Raw genomic sequence first — 13,527 nt, forward strand, 5'->3', positions numbered from 1 at the left:
TTATGCAAGGCGAAGAGCAGGAAGAGACGATGGATTGCCCCCTTTAATAGCCAGAGAGATGGTTACTCACACAGACCCAAGTATTGCATTATCTGTAAGCAATTCCCTTTCCCTGACTTCTGAGACCCTTCTCCAGGTTTGAAGGGCCGTTTACTTCTATTTTTCCCAGGCAGGTGGCTTTGGTGGTTAGCCAAAGCGGTTCTGGACCTGAATAGTGTACTCAAAGTGATAAAAATAAACGCCAGTTGGAAATACAAGACAGACAGGCTCGGAGAAGACAGCAGCCCCCATCTCCATTCATTGGAGGACCCGCATGTCAATCATGGCCGGACACTCGAGGGCCCACCCCCTCCCGGGGAGCTTGTCGGGTCCTCCTCCTGTGCTGTTACCGGCCCCTCCAGACTCATGGCAGGTCCCTGACTTTGAGAGGCGGGAAGAGGGATTCCTGGGATTGGTCCATGAACGAGAGCAGGCCAGTGCACCTGCATCCTCTCTGTTTCCTGCGCTAGCGGTAAAGCAAGGCCCGGTGGGTGAGCAGAAGCCCGGTGAAGGCGAGGGGGGCGAGGGGGGCGGGGAGGGCGAGGAAAAATCCCAGGGTCCGCGGGGACTGGCGCGACAGTTTCCCTCCACCGGTAAGCGCAAAGTAAAGCCCGACTGCAAGAGACTTAGAAAAGGAAAGTGTACTGGGTTTCCCAGGCTGTTGCAACAAAGTATCCCAAACTGGGGTGCTTCCCACCCACAACACTGCCTCCCAGTTCTGGAGGCCAGAAGCCAGAGATCACGGTGTAGACAGGTCGGCTCCCCGCGGGGCTGCCGCGCAGAATCGGCCCCAGACTGCCCCGTCGGGTCCTCTCCCCGTGTCTTCACATCGTTTTGCTCTGTGCACGACTGTCGCTGTGACCCAATTTCCCCTTTTGTAAAGACACAGTCCTAGTGGATTAACGCCCACCCCACTGATCGCATCTTACGTTTTTTGTCTTCAAAGACCCTGTTTCTAAATCAAGCCACTTTGCCAGGCACGTGGGTGACAATTCAACCCATAACCCCAGCATGTGGCTCTTACTTCCTTTCTATGGACTCACTACTGTTTTTGCTGAGGGGTTCATTATGTTGTACGCAGGTCTGAAAAACAGGAAAGCAGAGCGTGAAAATCGTCACCTTGGTCCCCAGGACTCCGGCCACACCCCACCTTTATTGCAAAGGCTCCTTGATCTCTTCCCCCTCTACTCCTTCCCATAAGCCCTTCTCTATTTAGTTCTTTTGGGTGTTTGGGTTTTTCTTGTTTTTGTTTCTTTGTAAGGCACGCTCGTTGTATGAAATACAAAACATTCAGAAAATATAAATGCAATAAAAAAATCATCCTTAATTATAATTCCTAAAAATGGCACTCCGATAGACTGATTTCCTGTCTATATTTGTAAGGTTGGTATTTTACTCCATACTTTGGCATCATGCTATTTTTACTTCATATTATATCCTTGGGGTGTAACATGGTTCAAAGAAATAATGACCCAGCTGGGTATCTGTCTATAGAACAAAGGAACAAATTAACAATTTCTCAAGGCACATTTTGAACAATGCCGCTCAGAGCAAGACAAAAATAAATCCTGATACAAACTAATGTTCACAGCGCTTGGAATCCCCAAGCACGAATCCGTGGGAGTTCGTCTATGGTACTGGGGGCTTCAAGCCCACTGCTCACCCGTCCTCCTGTGCTCCTGTCCTCCCGGCCCTGTGAGGCGGCTGTGGCCTTGTCCACCTGGGCCCGTCTGCAGACACAGGTTGGTCTCAACATTTGGTAGGAGCCTCTCCTTTCAATGCGGGATGGCCTGAATAAACCAGCTTCCTCCCTTGGTGATGCTAAAACATGCTTTTCCCTCAGGCTAGACATCCTTTCCGCTTCTTGCCAAGATACTGCAAAACCTCCGCCTTCCGTCACCCCTGGCCTGTGACGTCGCTTCAATAGAACATGGACCCTTTCACAGGATGGACTGTCTCTTCCTCTGTGTTCCCTGTGTACCTCTGTCCTAGCTTTTATCTCCTGCTCCATGATGGTTTGGGTCCCACGTCTTCCCCGCAAGGCTGGACTCCTCTGAGGGCAGCCGTTGGGTCCCCTTCATTCCTCCTGGGGACGCGTAGGACCCCTAGAATGAATGCCAACGCGCGTGTGTGCAAGAACACTTGGCAGAGCACGACAGGTGCCCGAGTGGTCACCTGGGACCAAGACAGTGATCGCATGCCCAGGCGTGATCCTAGGAGATGTTTGTTGGACATTAGCCGTGGGTGTTAAAAACTCTTGTCACGTACTCTCTTTGCTGCAGAATACAGTAGAAACAAATGCATTTGGGGACCTCAGCTCTCCTAATTACTAGCTGTATTTATGACCTTAGACCAGTCACCTGACCTCTCTGAGCTTCGGTTAATTGAGCCACAAAATGGGGGATTGCCTGCTCACAGGGATTATGGGCTTAACCCGTGTAATGGATGCAGAAGATTTAGCGTGATGCCTAACACATCCTCACCACCAGAGACTGCAGTGATTGCAATGATGAGGAATGAAAATAACTTCCTCCTATGACTGCATTTCTCTTTTCCTTTCTCCATAGTGCCAGGGAATGTCACTTACTATAGTCCCCAGGGGGACATCTGGCCTCAGCTCGGGACCCAGGCCACGCCAGGTAGCACTGCTCTTAGGGGTCCCAGATTGAACCACAGCCCCTCTACCTCCTGTGTTATCCTGGGCCAGGAGCCTCTCCGCCCTGCAGGTGGTCGGGGCTCCATACTTGGAAAAATTGCCGGGGGCAGGGGCAGCTACTGAGCAGAGGATCTCTGTTGCTTGATCCTTCTCCTCTCAGGGATCCAGTCTTGGACTCCGTGGTCATCTCCTGCGTTGACAAGGAGGTTATCGTCCTTACAAACAGAAATTAGGAGGACAAGATGCTCTTTGCCCGTTCCCCAAAGCACTCGACAAACATCACTGCGGAGGTTGTGAAACCTGCGGGTCAGGCCGTCAGAGGGTGACTGCAGGCGAAGCCAGCCGTGTTTTCGCTCGTGCGAGCTGGGGGTGGGGAGACCAGCACATTTCGGGTGCCGGTGAGGAGAGGAAGAGCTCTGCTGAGAGAAATGCGGGCGCCCCTCCCTCCGCCCCCGCTCTATTCAGGGATCTGGGCTTTGCCTTCGGGTCCGATTGCTAACCTCCAGGCAGCGCTGCGACACTCGTCACCGGTCTTCAGAAGCCCTTCCCTCTGACGGTTCACCAAAGCCACCGACGGATCACACAGCTGCAGGGAAGGACAGAGCCCCCGCTGGAGGCTTTTCCGCTTATGTGGCCCTATACAGCCAGTTACCTGTAAGCTCCGGGAGCCGCCCACCCCCTGCGACCTGCTAAGGCCTCGCCAGAAGACCTTTGACGATGACGTCCAGATTTCTGGCCGTGGCTCCCAGCCGAGCTACCGGCAGCTCCCACCCGGACCCTCCTGTCAGTGGGAGCCCAGAGTGCATGAGCGGGAGCAGGACGAGGGGCTTTGGGATTATCTAACCAAGACGCTCGCTGATGTCCCGGAGGAGAAACTATTGTAGCAAGTGAAGGAGTCAAACCTCTCCACGAAGAAAGACTGACAAATCAGTTTGGATTAAATGAGAAAGGCAGCCTTGCCATTAATCAGGCTGGGAAGAGAGACATGCCGGCTGAGATCCGGCCAGCTGCCAAGGTAACAGGACACAATGTTTCTCCCAAGGTCCTGTTGGAAAAGGTCACAGCGACCCTTTTTCTGATGGATCAGTCTCCTACCAATGACACTTGCTGGCTGGGTCAAGAATCCGCTTTGACTTAGGAGGACGGAGCTGCCTCCCTGTCTCCAGGATCTTCAACTCCACCCACGTCCTGGGAATTCTGTGCCTTGGGACACACAGTTCCTTGGGCATCTCGTACCTTCCAACCTGCCTGCACGCACGTCCCTTTGCTGAGGCTGTTCTGGCAAGTTACTGAGCTCAGATCCTTCCAGAGAGGATCACAGACCGACTTCTGCCCAGCTCACCATACTGCTGAGGCCCCACTTCTCGAGTCACAGCTCCAACGTGGCTCAGATATCCCGGAGTCCACTGCTAATGCCTATTATTATTACAGCAGGAAAACCAATGTCTGTTTCAAGGTAGGACACACAGTGGTGGTACATGCTGTAAGGACGAGCTCGCTTCTCTCTTCCTGCTTGAATACTGGCAACTATTAGTAAAGTGGCCGATAACCAAGTCAGGGGCAGAGCCAGGGGTGTTGAAGACGGAGGAAACATCTTCCCAAGTGCAAAAACAAAACATTTAGACCCATTATCAGAAAAACCTTGGCATCCTGGGCCATTCCACCCCATCCTGTTTATTCAAATATAGTTCATGTTTTGAAGTTACCTATCCAAGGAATTACCTGCCCTAATGGGAAGAAAGAAGAGGCAGGCTGTAAGCAGGAAGGCAGATGTTTTCTTTTGCGTCTTGGCACTCCACATGTCCGCTGCCCCCTCGCCACCAGGCAGTCTTGCCCCTGGAGCTGTGCATCGGACACACACTGAAAACCATGAGTATCGCAGCCCGGAGGATTCAACAGGGCAGCTCAGCCACACAGCGCGTCAGCAGCAACAGGGAACTTGGCAGCAAGGCACCGGGGTTGGGGTGGGGACGGCGGGGGGTCTTTGTGTTAGCAGCAGCCCTTTCCTGGCTGGATCATGAAGGTCATCGGCAGTCCTCCCTGACCTCCACCCCGGCCCCTTTTAAAAACTCTGCCATTAATAGGTTCTTTTCATCTTTCTGGTTTGTTTTTTAACCTGCGGTGTCAGAGGGGAAGAAAAACAAGCCAGCCGGTCCTGGCCATCTCTTACTAAAAGGCACATCCTGTGCAAAGGAAACGTAATTCAATTCTGCTCCTTGCTGGGCTTCCCCATGTCCCTTTCTTCCGGCTCCTCCCCTTGCCAGGCTGGCTCCGCCCTGCCCGTCCTCACCCAGCGGTCCTGCTGTCTTTGCCTTTCCTGCCTCCAAATCTATGCGGCAGTAAACTAAAGCAACCACCCCAAACCCAGCCATCCAGATTAAATACGCTTTCCAAGTGGGATGCCTGATGTTGGTCCCAGCGTCCAGAATGAAATGCTCGGTGCTGTGTGTCTTGCTGGTAAAGGAGCTGTCTTGGCTGCATTTTGTCTCTACATGTCACTCACATCAGCGTGGCCTTGCCCAGGCCGGCTTCACCACACCAGGGCTGCTGACTCCTTTGGATTTAGCTGGTACAACACCAAGCTCTTAACAAACATTGGAAGAGAACAGGATGAGGATAGAGCCCTATTAGTAACATGTGAATGGGAAGGGCGGTCTGAGTCTCCAGGAAACAACTTATTCTGCCTTTTTCTTAAAATATCAGTGGCGAATGATGGCTGCTGCTGGCTTTCTAAGCTTTAGAGTGATTCACACCCCAGAACACACAATTCAACCCCACGAACAGTTTTCATCTCAAGTGAGAGAGAGGAGGAGGGAGAAGCCACAGAAGGAACCTGGCCATCTCTTCGTCCAGGCTGCCGAGGAGCCCGCGACCCACAGCCTGTGACCATCACCGGCCAGCGGCCTGTCTGTTACATGTCCTCTGTCGTCGTCGTCGCAAAGCACTCAGGTAATAAAGAAAGCGACCAACCACAGACGGCACGTGAATGGGGAAAGAGGAGCAGCTTTGCTGTGCAGCACGTGTTAGGGCAACAGGTAAAGAGAAGCTGGGAATAGGATGAGCCCCGACTTTGCACGGGACTCACTACAGTGAGGTGCCCACAAGCCGAGCGCAGGTGGCATCACCTGCCCTTCCCCCGCCTGCTCACTTCCCGGGAGCCGGGACTGCTCCTTCCCTTCTCTGGTCCCACGGCTATAGAACAGCTCCGTGGCTGCTCAGATGGCCCGTGGGAGCTCTGCTCTGGGGCCGTGGGCACAGACCACCGCGGGTGGACCTGAGGGAGCTGCCCGCGGGTAGACGTGCTGCCGGCCCTTCCCATGAGGCGGCCCGTGTGGGCACGTGCTGCCAGTCTTGGATGCTTAGTTCCCAAGTTTCATTTGGAATTATTTTACAATAACCTGATCAGTTTGTGATGGATAAAAATCCGTTTTGCTTTCTGACTCTGTTGCCCATCTGAATTTCCACCAGAAGCAGCCTCAGAAGAATTTGACATGATCCTACCCGTAACCTTGGTGTGTCCTCACTCTCCACTACAAGCAAAATTCTTGGGAACTCTGATCCCGAATTCTACCTCTCCCTCTTACTCCTGGACTCCAAATGAGAAACCCAGTTCTGAACCACCTAGTTGAAACTTGGCTGGGGTTAGGACAGAGCTAACAGACTTGATTTCAAATTGCAAACTGACAGATTTTGGAATCTCATAGGTGTGTACAAATCACATAATTACGGGTTTCAGTGAAAAGCGCAATCAGCTTTGCTTTGTTAAATGTTGTTTAAGTAGATACCGATTTGCTGGAGTATAAAAAGCCACTCGAAATTGAAAGGTATGGGACACCTGGGGTGCTCAGTGGGTTAGCCTCCGCCTTTAGCTCAGGTCATGATCTCAGGGTCCTGGGATCGAGTCCCACCTGGGGCTCCTTGCTCAGCAGGGAGCCTGCTTCTGCCTCTGCCCTGCCCCCCACCCCTGCTTGTGCTCTCTCTGTCTCTCTCTCTCTGGCAAATAAATAAATGAAATATTTTTTAAAAATAGGAAGGTAAATGTAAGACGATCAGCACCTTCCCTTGACTATGCAAACTCTTCTCTCTTCACACAGCTACAATTTAGGCCCAGGCCACCTCCTACAGCCTCTGCCCTGCTCTGACAATTGACCCTTTTCCAGATGCCTAAGTATGGCAGACCCATGTGAGAGTACGGTGTATGACAAAGAAACTTGCATTACGTACTCTTGCCTTGAATGGCTGTCTGTGCACCTGACATGCATAGACACATGGAAGAAAGATTCCTGTTTCAGTTATAACTTGCCTCGATGATCTTGGGAATATTTTCAAGACGTATTTGTGTAAAACACACTAACATAGGGGGTCAGCACTGACACCACATCAGAAAGAGCCTCAGACGTATGTGCGAGTTCTGGGTTGGTGAGAGAAACCATGAGTAAGGATGTTTCTATCATATTTTTTTCCTCACAAGTTAGTATCTCGAAGTTTAAAAAATAATTGATTGGATCAGTAGCAATCCATTTGGATAATCGTTTGCAGCTTGTATTGTTGTGATTCAAATTCAAATTTGATTGTTTCATTTAAAGGGCTTCAGAAAGATACCAATAATTTCGGACTCTTGGCATAATGTCACAGAGCTGAGATTTTTAAATTGCTTGATTTGAAAGATCTCATATTTTTTATTACACTCATACCTACATCTGTAATTGGTAATGACCTACTGCATTCTCTACTGTTGAGACTAGGGGAAAGTTAAGGCCAATCCACCACAAAATCCATCTCTGGGCATTCCCAATATTCTGATTTATTCCTTTTCATTTCGGTTTTAAAATTCAGGCCAGGAGAATGAGTCATGTTTAAAGTAGTCTAGCGTAATCACACACACACACACACACACACACACACACACACACACAATCCATGTATATAAAAATGGACACATCTAACTCGGGCTGGTGGATTGTGTCAGTGTCGGTTTTCTTATTGGGACGTCATCCTGGCGGGATGCAAGGGGTTCCCTCCCACTGGGGACAGCTGGCCCGACGGTAGACGGCAGCCATCTGTGCTATTTCTTGCAATCCCACATCCATCTACAGTTCTCTCAAAATAAAGAGGTAAAGAAAAGATGCAAGAAAGAGAACACTATGTTATATTGTCATTTCGTTTTAAAGAATACGAGTATGTATCATGGGTCTAGACAGACACTCAGAGACCCGCCTGCGTTCGTGTCCACACGTAAGAGCCACACATACGTAGCCATCCCCTTACACACACGGATGCTGTTTCCGAGAGAGTAACCAAGGAGTTGTTCACGCTGATTGCTTCGGAGGGGGAAGACTACCAACCCAGAGACAGAACACCCGTGTACCTGCCACGGGAGATCACCCCTCCGGGCCTGAACCGAATGGTGGGCTACGGACATGACACGCTGAGAAAATAATTTGGCTCAGAGTGAGGACAACACAGTCATCTCAAACCCAAAACAAACGAGAAAAGAGCGAGAAGCGGCTGAGGACCCAGGGCAAGCCCGGGGGGGGGGGGGGGCCTCGAAGCCCCACGTCTGACCCCGCACCAGGGAGGACACAAACAGAGAACGCGCGACAGCTCTTACGGCTGGAGACGCAGTAGGACAGTCTGCAGTTGATCTTCCTGAAGAGCTGCTTGTTGACGGGCCAGAGGAGGAGAGTGAAGAGCTGGATGGTGTTGACTATGAGCCCCGAGGCGATGAACACGTAACAGAAGACGAGGTGGCACAGGAACTGAGACTTCAGCAACCCGATGAGGTCCATGGCGCGCGGTTGCTTTTATCCCGACAAATAAATACTTGCAGCGGAATCCTTCCAGAGGGGAAAAAGGCCCAGCACTCGGGACAGCGTCTAGAACACAAACCAATGATACATGTTACAAAAAACTGTCTGTGCTTTTAGAGTCAGGAAAAAAAAAAGTAACTCTTAAAAAGATGCTCTAAAGCTTCAACATCTTGTACGTGAGCTGGTTTATTTGTATTCAGGATTTACATGGAGCTCACTCAGGTCAGGCCCAGTGTCAGCCCTTAAAAATGAATAGTTCCTTTAATCGTCCAACGCCCTGTGAGGTAGTTGCTGCTATTAGAGGGGGGAACTGAGACCCTAGAGGTCAAGCCACTTGGCCAGGGTTCCACAGCTTCTCCGGAGTCCTCCGGCTCCGCCACTGGGCCGGCCCCTGTCCCTGGGGCTCACAGCAGCGGCTGTGTTTCTGGGCCTTCCCTCCTGCTGCATCGCTGCTTGAACACCCTCCGCCACCCGCTTCCACTTCCCATCCCCCAGGTCCCGCGCCCACCACGTCTCTTCTCCTGGCAAGCCTGGCCTGCGTGAGATGGGGGTGGTCCCTGGCGTGGGTGCTCCCTCCCGAAGTCCCTGCACTAGCATGCCACGGGGTGTCCTCTCCGGGCGCTCGTCCAGTTGTTTGCCTTCCCGCACTGCACTGTCACTTCTCCTGGGGACACAATTACCTTGGCAATCATCATTTTCTCCCCAACCATTGGAACAATCATTGGCACATAGTTGGCGCTTAATTTGAAAAAAATGTATCTATACAGGTGGGACACTTTAACGGAGGTGGGTAAGGAAGGGACTCTGCGATACGGGCCGACACAAATAACCAACGATGAAGGCAAGAGAACCACCCCCAACCACCCCACCCCCTGACACACACATGCACACACACACACACATACACACACACTCTCACACAGGCGTGTGCACACACACACGTGTACATATTCTAAAATCAGAAAGAAACTCGAAACACGCCTAGCAACCAGACTCAGTCTCCAACCCCAAAATGGCATAATGATATGACTTCATGGTGTGGCGAATCGAGCCTGGGGAAAAAGTGCAAAGGCAGGAGGTGCAGATACTCTGGTGGGAAAATAAATAAAGCTGAGTGGTCAGGCATCACAGCCTCATGCCCCTACAAGCAGAATCGCACTGCAAACTTGCCCAGAAATGAGCTCGAGCTTTAGGATGAACTCTGTACGGTCATAGCTGGAAGACCCTGGACTTCCCTGCAGTCTTTATTAATAACACAAAAGAATCTATGTAATAATTTCACATCTACTTTACCACTTTAAGCCTCCCATTAATCCTGTGAATAATGAGTATTATTATTATCCCATTTTTCAGAATAAGAATCTGAGATGACTCATGGGTTGGGTGATTTGCCTATAGTTGTCACAGACCATAACTAATCGTAGCTCTCAGTTTTACTCCTGAGTTCTTTCTTGTGCACCTGCTTGGGCTGCTTTGCTCCTGGGGTGTGAACCGGGGGTGGGGGATGTCCTGTTGGGCTGTACAGAGCAGCCCAGAGATGACCCCAAACACAAAAATTAGCACAGCCTTCACTGAAGTTCAGAATCACAAGTGAGCTCCAAGTGCGGAATGGGGCTTGTGTCTGGCCATCCAGACTGGTTTTGAAGATAGTCTTGGGCAGGAGAACAGACATAAGGTATGTTCTTCCAGAACATTTACACTTGCTTAGATAGTCTGGAAGGTACACAGTACTCATGCATAGCTTCCATACATTTCTGATGGGGGGAAATGAAAACTAACCTTAGGCCTGCCTCCGCTGAGACACCCCACTCTCCCAGAAGGCCTGCTCTCAGGCACAAAGCCAGGCCCCTGCAGAGACTGATGCACCACATCTCTGACCTTTCCCAGGTGGCACGTCCCACAGACATCTCCAGGTTGCCCAGCTCTTTCAGACACACCCTGTTCTAACACACCCTGCCTCTCGCGAATGAGTAGGCATTAAGCTGGCAGCCCACTCTCCATGCACTTGACTTCGAGGAGCCACAGAAAGAGGAATGATGCACATTGCTTTACAGTTCGGCAGCAGCGATAGGATGATGTTGAATATTCATGTGCTTTATTCACTGTCCCTACATTAGCTACTAAAAGCTTCCATACAATCTGGCCAGAAGAAGGATGGTTCCTCACTAGGATTCTGGGCTCTAGGATTGGTGGAATATTCGGCAAATCCTCTGTGTGCTGACTTAACACTAAGAAAAGGAAGTCAACTGGCATTGGAAAGGCAGGGGATAAAATGCAGTCTTCCTCGGTGTCCAGACAGGAGTAGGGTGTTAAAAAGGAAATGTAAGATTTTTTTTTTCCTTGTAAAAGACAAGGGACCACCATGCCCCTGAGTAAAACCCTTACTAGCGTCTCATGGAGGGGGACTCTAATGCCATACCCGTGATGGTTCAGGGGAATCACAGGCAGGTGGGTTTGGGTGGTTTGGTTCTGCCCGCACTTCCTCAAACCCCCTTCCTAGATTGGTGTGGTGGCAGCTAAGTGTGGGTTCAGCTGTCTGAGTTTGAAGTTCTGCCATACCTCTTACTGGTCATGGATCTTCGGGTAAATTCACTCTTCTGAGTCTCTCTTTCTCTATCAATAAAGAGGGATCAAGGTTCCAGGGAGGTGGGACCCTGGGGGGCTCAGTCAGGTAACATCTGCCTTCAGCTTAGGTCATGATCTTAGGGTCCTGGGATTGAGTCCCACATCAGGCCCCTGGCTCAGTGGGGAGCCTGCTTCTCCCTCTGCCCCGCCCCCTGCTTATGCACACTCCCTCTCTCGCTGACAAATAAATAAAAACTTTAAAAAAAAAAGAAAGGATTCCATGGAAATTATTGCTTTTCTTTCTTTCTTTCTTTCTTTTTTTTTTTTTTTTTAACTTAAACTGATTCTCAATTGTATAGGCGAGAGCAAAATATAGGACTAGCCAAGGAATTGCCTAAAAAAGGAAAGATTAGCAGTGCCATGAGGTTATTAAACAATTTTACTGGCTTCGTCCTAGGACTGATTAGCAAAAGAGACACGAGGCTAAATTATTTAAGGAGGCGTCTGCTGGGTGAATATGTGTCGTAGTCTTAAGTTCATTCCAGATGGAAGTCTGGGGGAATCACTCTACTTGCATTGAATAGAAGAACCTTTTCTGGAATGTGGTCATCAGCCAATTTAGTGCCATATGGAGAAAAGATGGTATAAAGATTTTTCCAGGGGCGAACGCAGGTAGACTGAAAATATTTTAAAATAGTTCGCCTCTTTCCCTCTTGGATTGGTAACTACCGGGAATGTTAGGGGGAGAACCTTCCCAGCGAAGTCACTTCTGTCGTTGATATGAAGCAAGGAAGTGACAAAGAGCTTAATTTTTCAGGCGATGAGAGCAACGATCGATGGAGTTTACAAACCAACAAATAACCACGCAGCTGTTGCCCTGTCCTGTTTCTGTGAGCAGAGATATTTCTTATCATCAAGGGCAGCCGTGAGGAAGCCAAGTGCCCGTTATCTGTCGTGGCTTCTTACACAATGAAGAGTCCGAGCCGGCGCGCCCGGCACTCGCCCGCCGGCCCTGAGCGCCGGCTCCAGGCACGGCAGGTGTAGACTTCAAGCCCAACACTACTGGCTTGTGCACAAGTGAAATCCGGCCGCAAGAGACCAACACAGGTCAGGTGTGAGGAGGGGACAGAGGGAAGAAATGACGTGATCAGGGCTTGAAGCACAAGTTGGTTGTGGGTGAGAACAGAAGCGGGGAGCACTTGCCAGATATTAAAGCTCAAGCCAATCACAGTCTGGGGAGTGAGGGGGACATTGACGAGGGACTGCTGACACACGACATTTTAAAGGAAAGCACAGAGAACAGGAAAGAAAAAATGCCAGGAAACCAATCTGTATACATTATTTGAATTTTTCCGAAGGTCAAGTCTGACCCATGAGCTTAATACACATCATCTGAAAATTACTGAGCCAGCGTTTTAAATATAGATGAAAAGCTCCTGTTACCAGGGTTTGTAATGGGTTCAAGGGGAATGGGTCACTCCAAATTACCGTTACTTCCCAGCCACGGAGGGTTTAGCAGATTTGGAATCTAACTCATCATTGGACAAAGTCTCTGGCAGTCCTTCAGGGCACATGGTTACCCCTGAGTCTATGTTAAATTGGTTCCCAGCTGCTTGAAACATCTGTCATTAATGTTGGAGGAGGCTCCTTATTCAGTGGAAGGAGGCTCCTTGTGTACCACCAGGACCTAAAACCTAAAAAGGTCGTTCATACAAGGACGGGAGAGACCTAGGGGTTACACACGGGGGATGCCGAGTGACCGTGAACCAACTATGCGACAGACACATTAAACCAGCGAGTCCAGGCCTTTGAAGAATGTAATATACTGAGTGAAAACGGCTAACAGAGAAGCATGATTCCGGTCTGTAAAATAATAATGTGTATATTTATATCATTCACATCTCCATCTATTTCTATAGTCATAGCCATCTATTAATAGTGGCTAGTTTCTGGCAGAAGAATTATGGTGGTTTCTTTTTTCTCCTCTACCGATCACTCTTTTCACTAATGAGAAGGAGATCTTCCCCTTCCCGGGGCAGAGAGGTGGATGGACCCCCTTCCCAGCCTGCCTTGCGGTTAGATGTGGTCAGATGATGGACACAGGTGGTGCACGAGGGGAGAAACCACAGGTGGCTGGTGGAGAACAAGCATATCATTCGCAGACTTGAGGAGAAAGAACAGGAGTGTTGGCAGGCCCCCGGCAGGGGAGGGCAGAGGTGATAATCCAGTCCAAGAGCCACAGACAAGAGAAATTCTGCAACGTGGAGGCCACCGGAGGCCACCCTGCATGCAGGCACAGGCGCTTGGGAAAGGCCACACAGCACAACCATTAGAGACCAGGAAAGGCTCAGGGGACCTTTCGAGTCAGGCAGCTCCGGCTGGAAATCCAGAAATCACTCTCTTGTGGGTGAAATCAACTCGAGGTTGCTGTGACGATCAAGGCTCATCCAGAAATGT

General features: G+C 50.2%; 1 protein-coding gene across 3 annotated transcripts in view; it reads right to left on the bottom strand.

Annotated features, from left to right (window-relative positions):
* The window catches only part of AGPAT4 (1-acylglycerol-3-phosphate O-acyltransferase 4), a 117,418-nt gene that overhangs the window by 73,803 nt on the left and 30,088 nt on the right, over positions 1-13,527 (bottom strand). For all 3 annotated transcript variants that reach the window (XM_059401395.1, XM_059401394.1, XM_059401393.1), the window contains exon 2: positions 8,307-8,571. In XM_059401395.1, coding sequence (XP_059257378.1) covers positions 8,307-8,484 — 178 coding nt within the window. In that variant the 5' untranslated portion in view covers positions 8,485-8,571. The remainder of the gene's footprint in view (positions 1-8,306; positions 8,572-13,527) is intronic.

The sequence above is a fragment of the Mustela nigripes genome, chromosome 5 (assembly GCF_022355385.1).
Source record: "Mustela nigripes isolate SB6536 chromosome 5, MUSNIG.SB6536, whole genome shotgun sequence".
NCBI lineage: Eukaryota > Metazoa > Chordata > Mammalia > Carnivora > Mustelidae > Mustela > Mustela nigripes.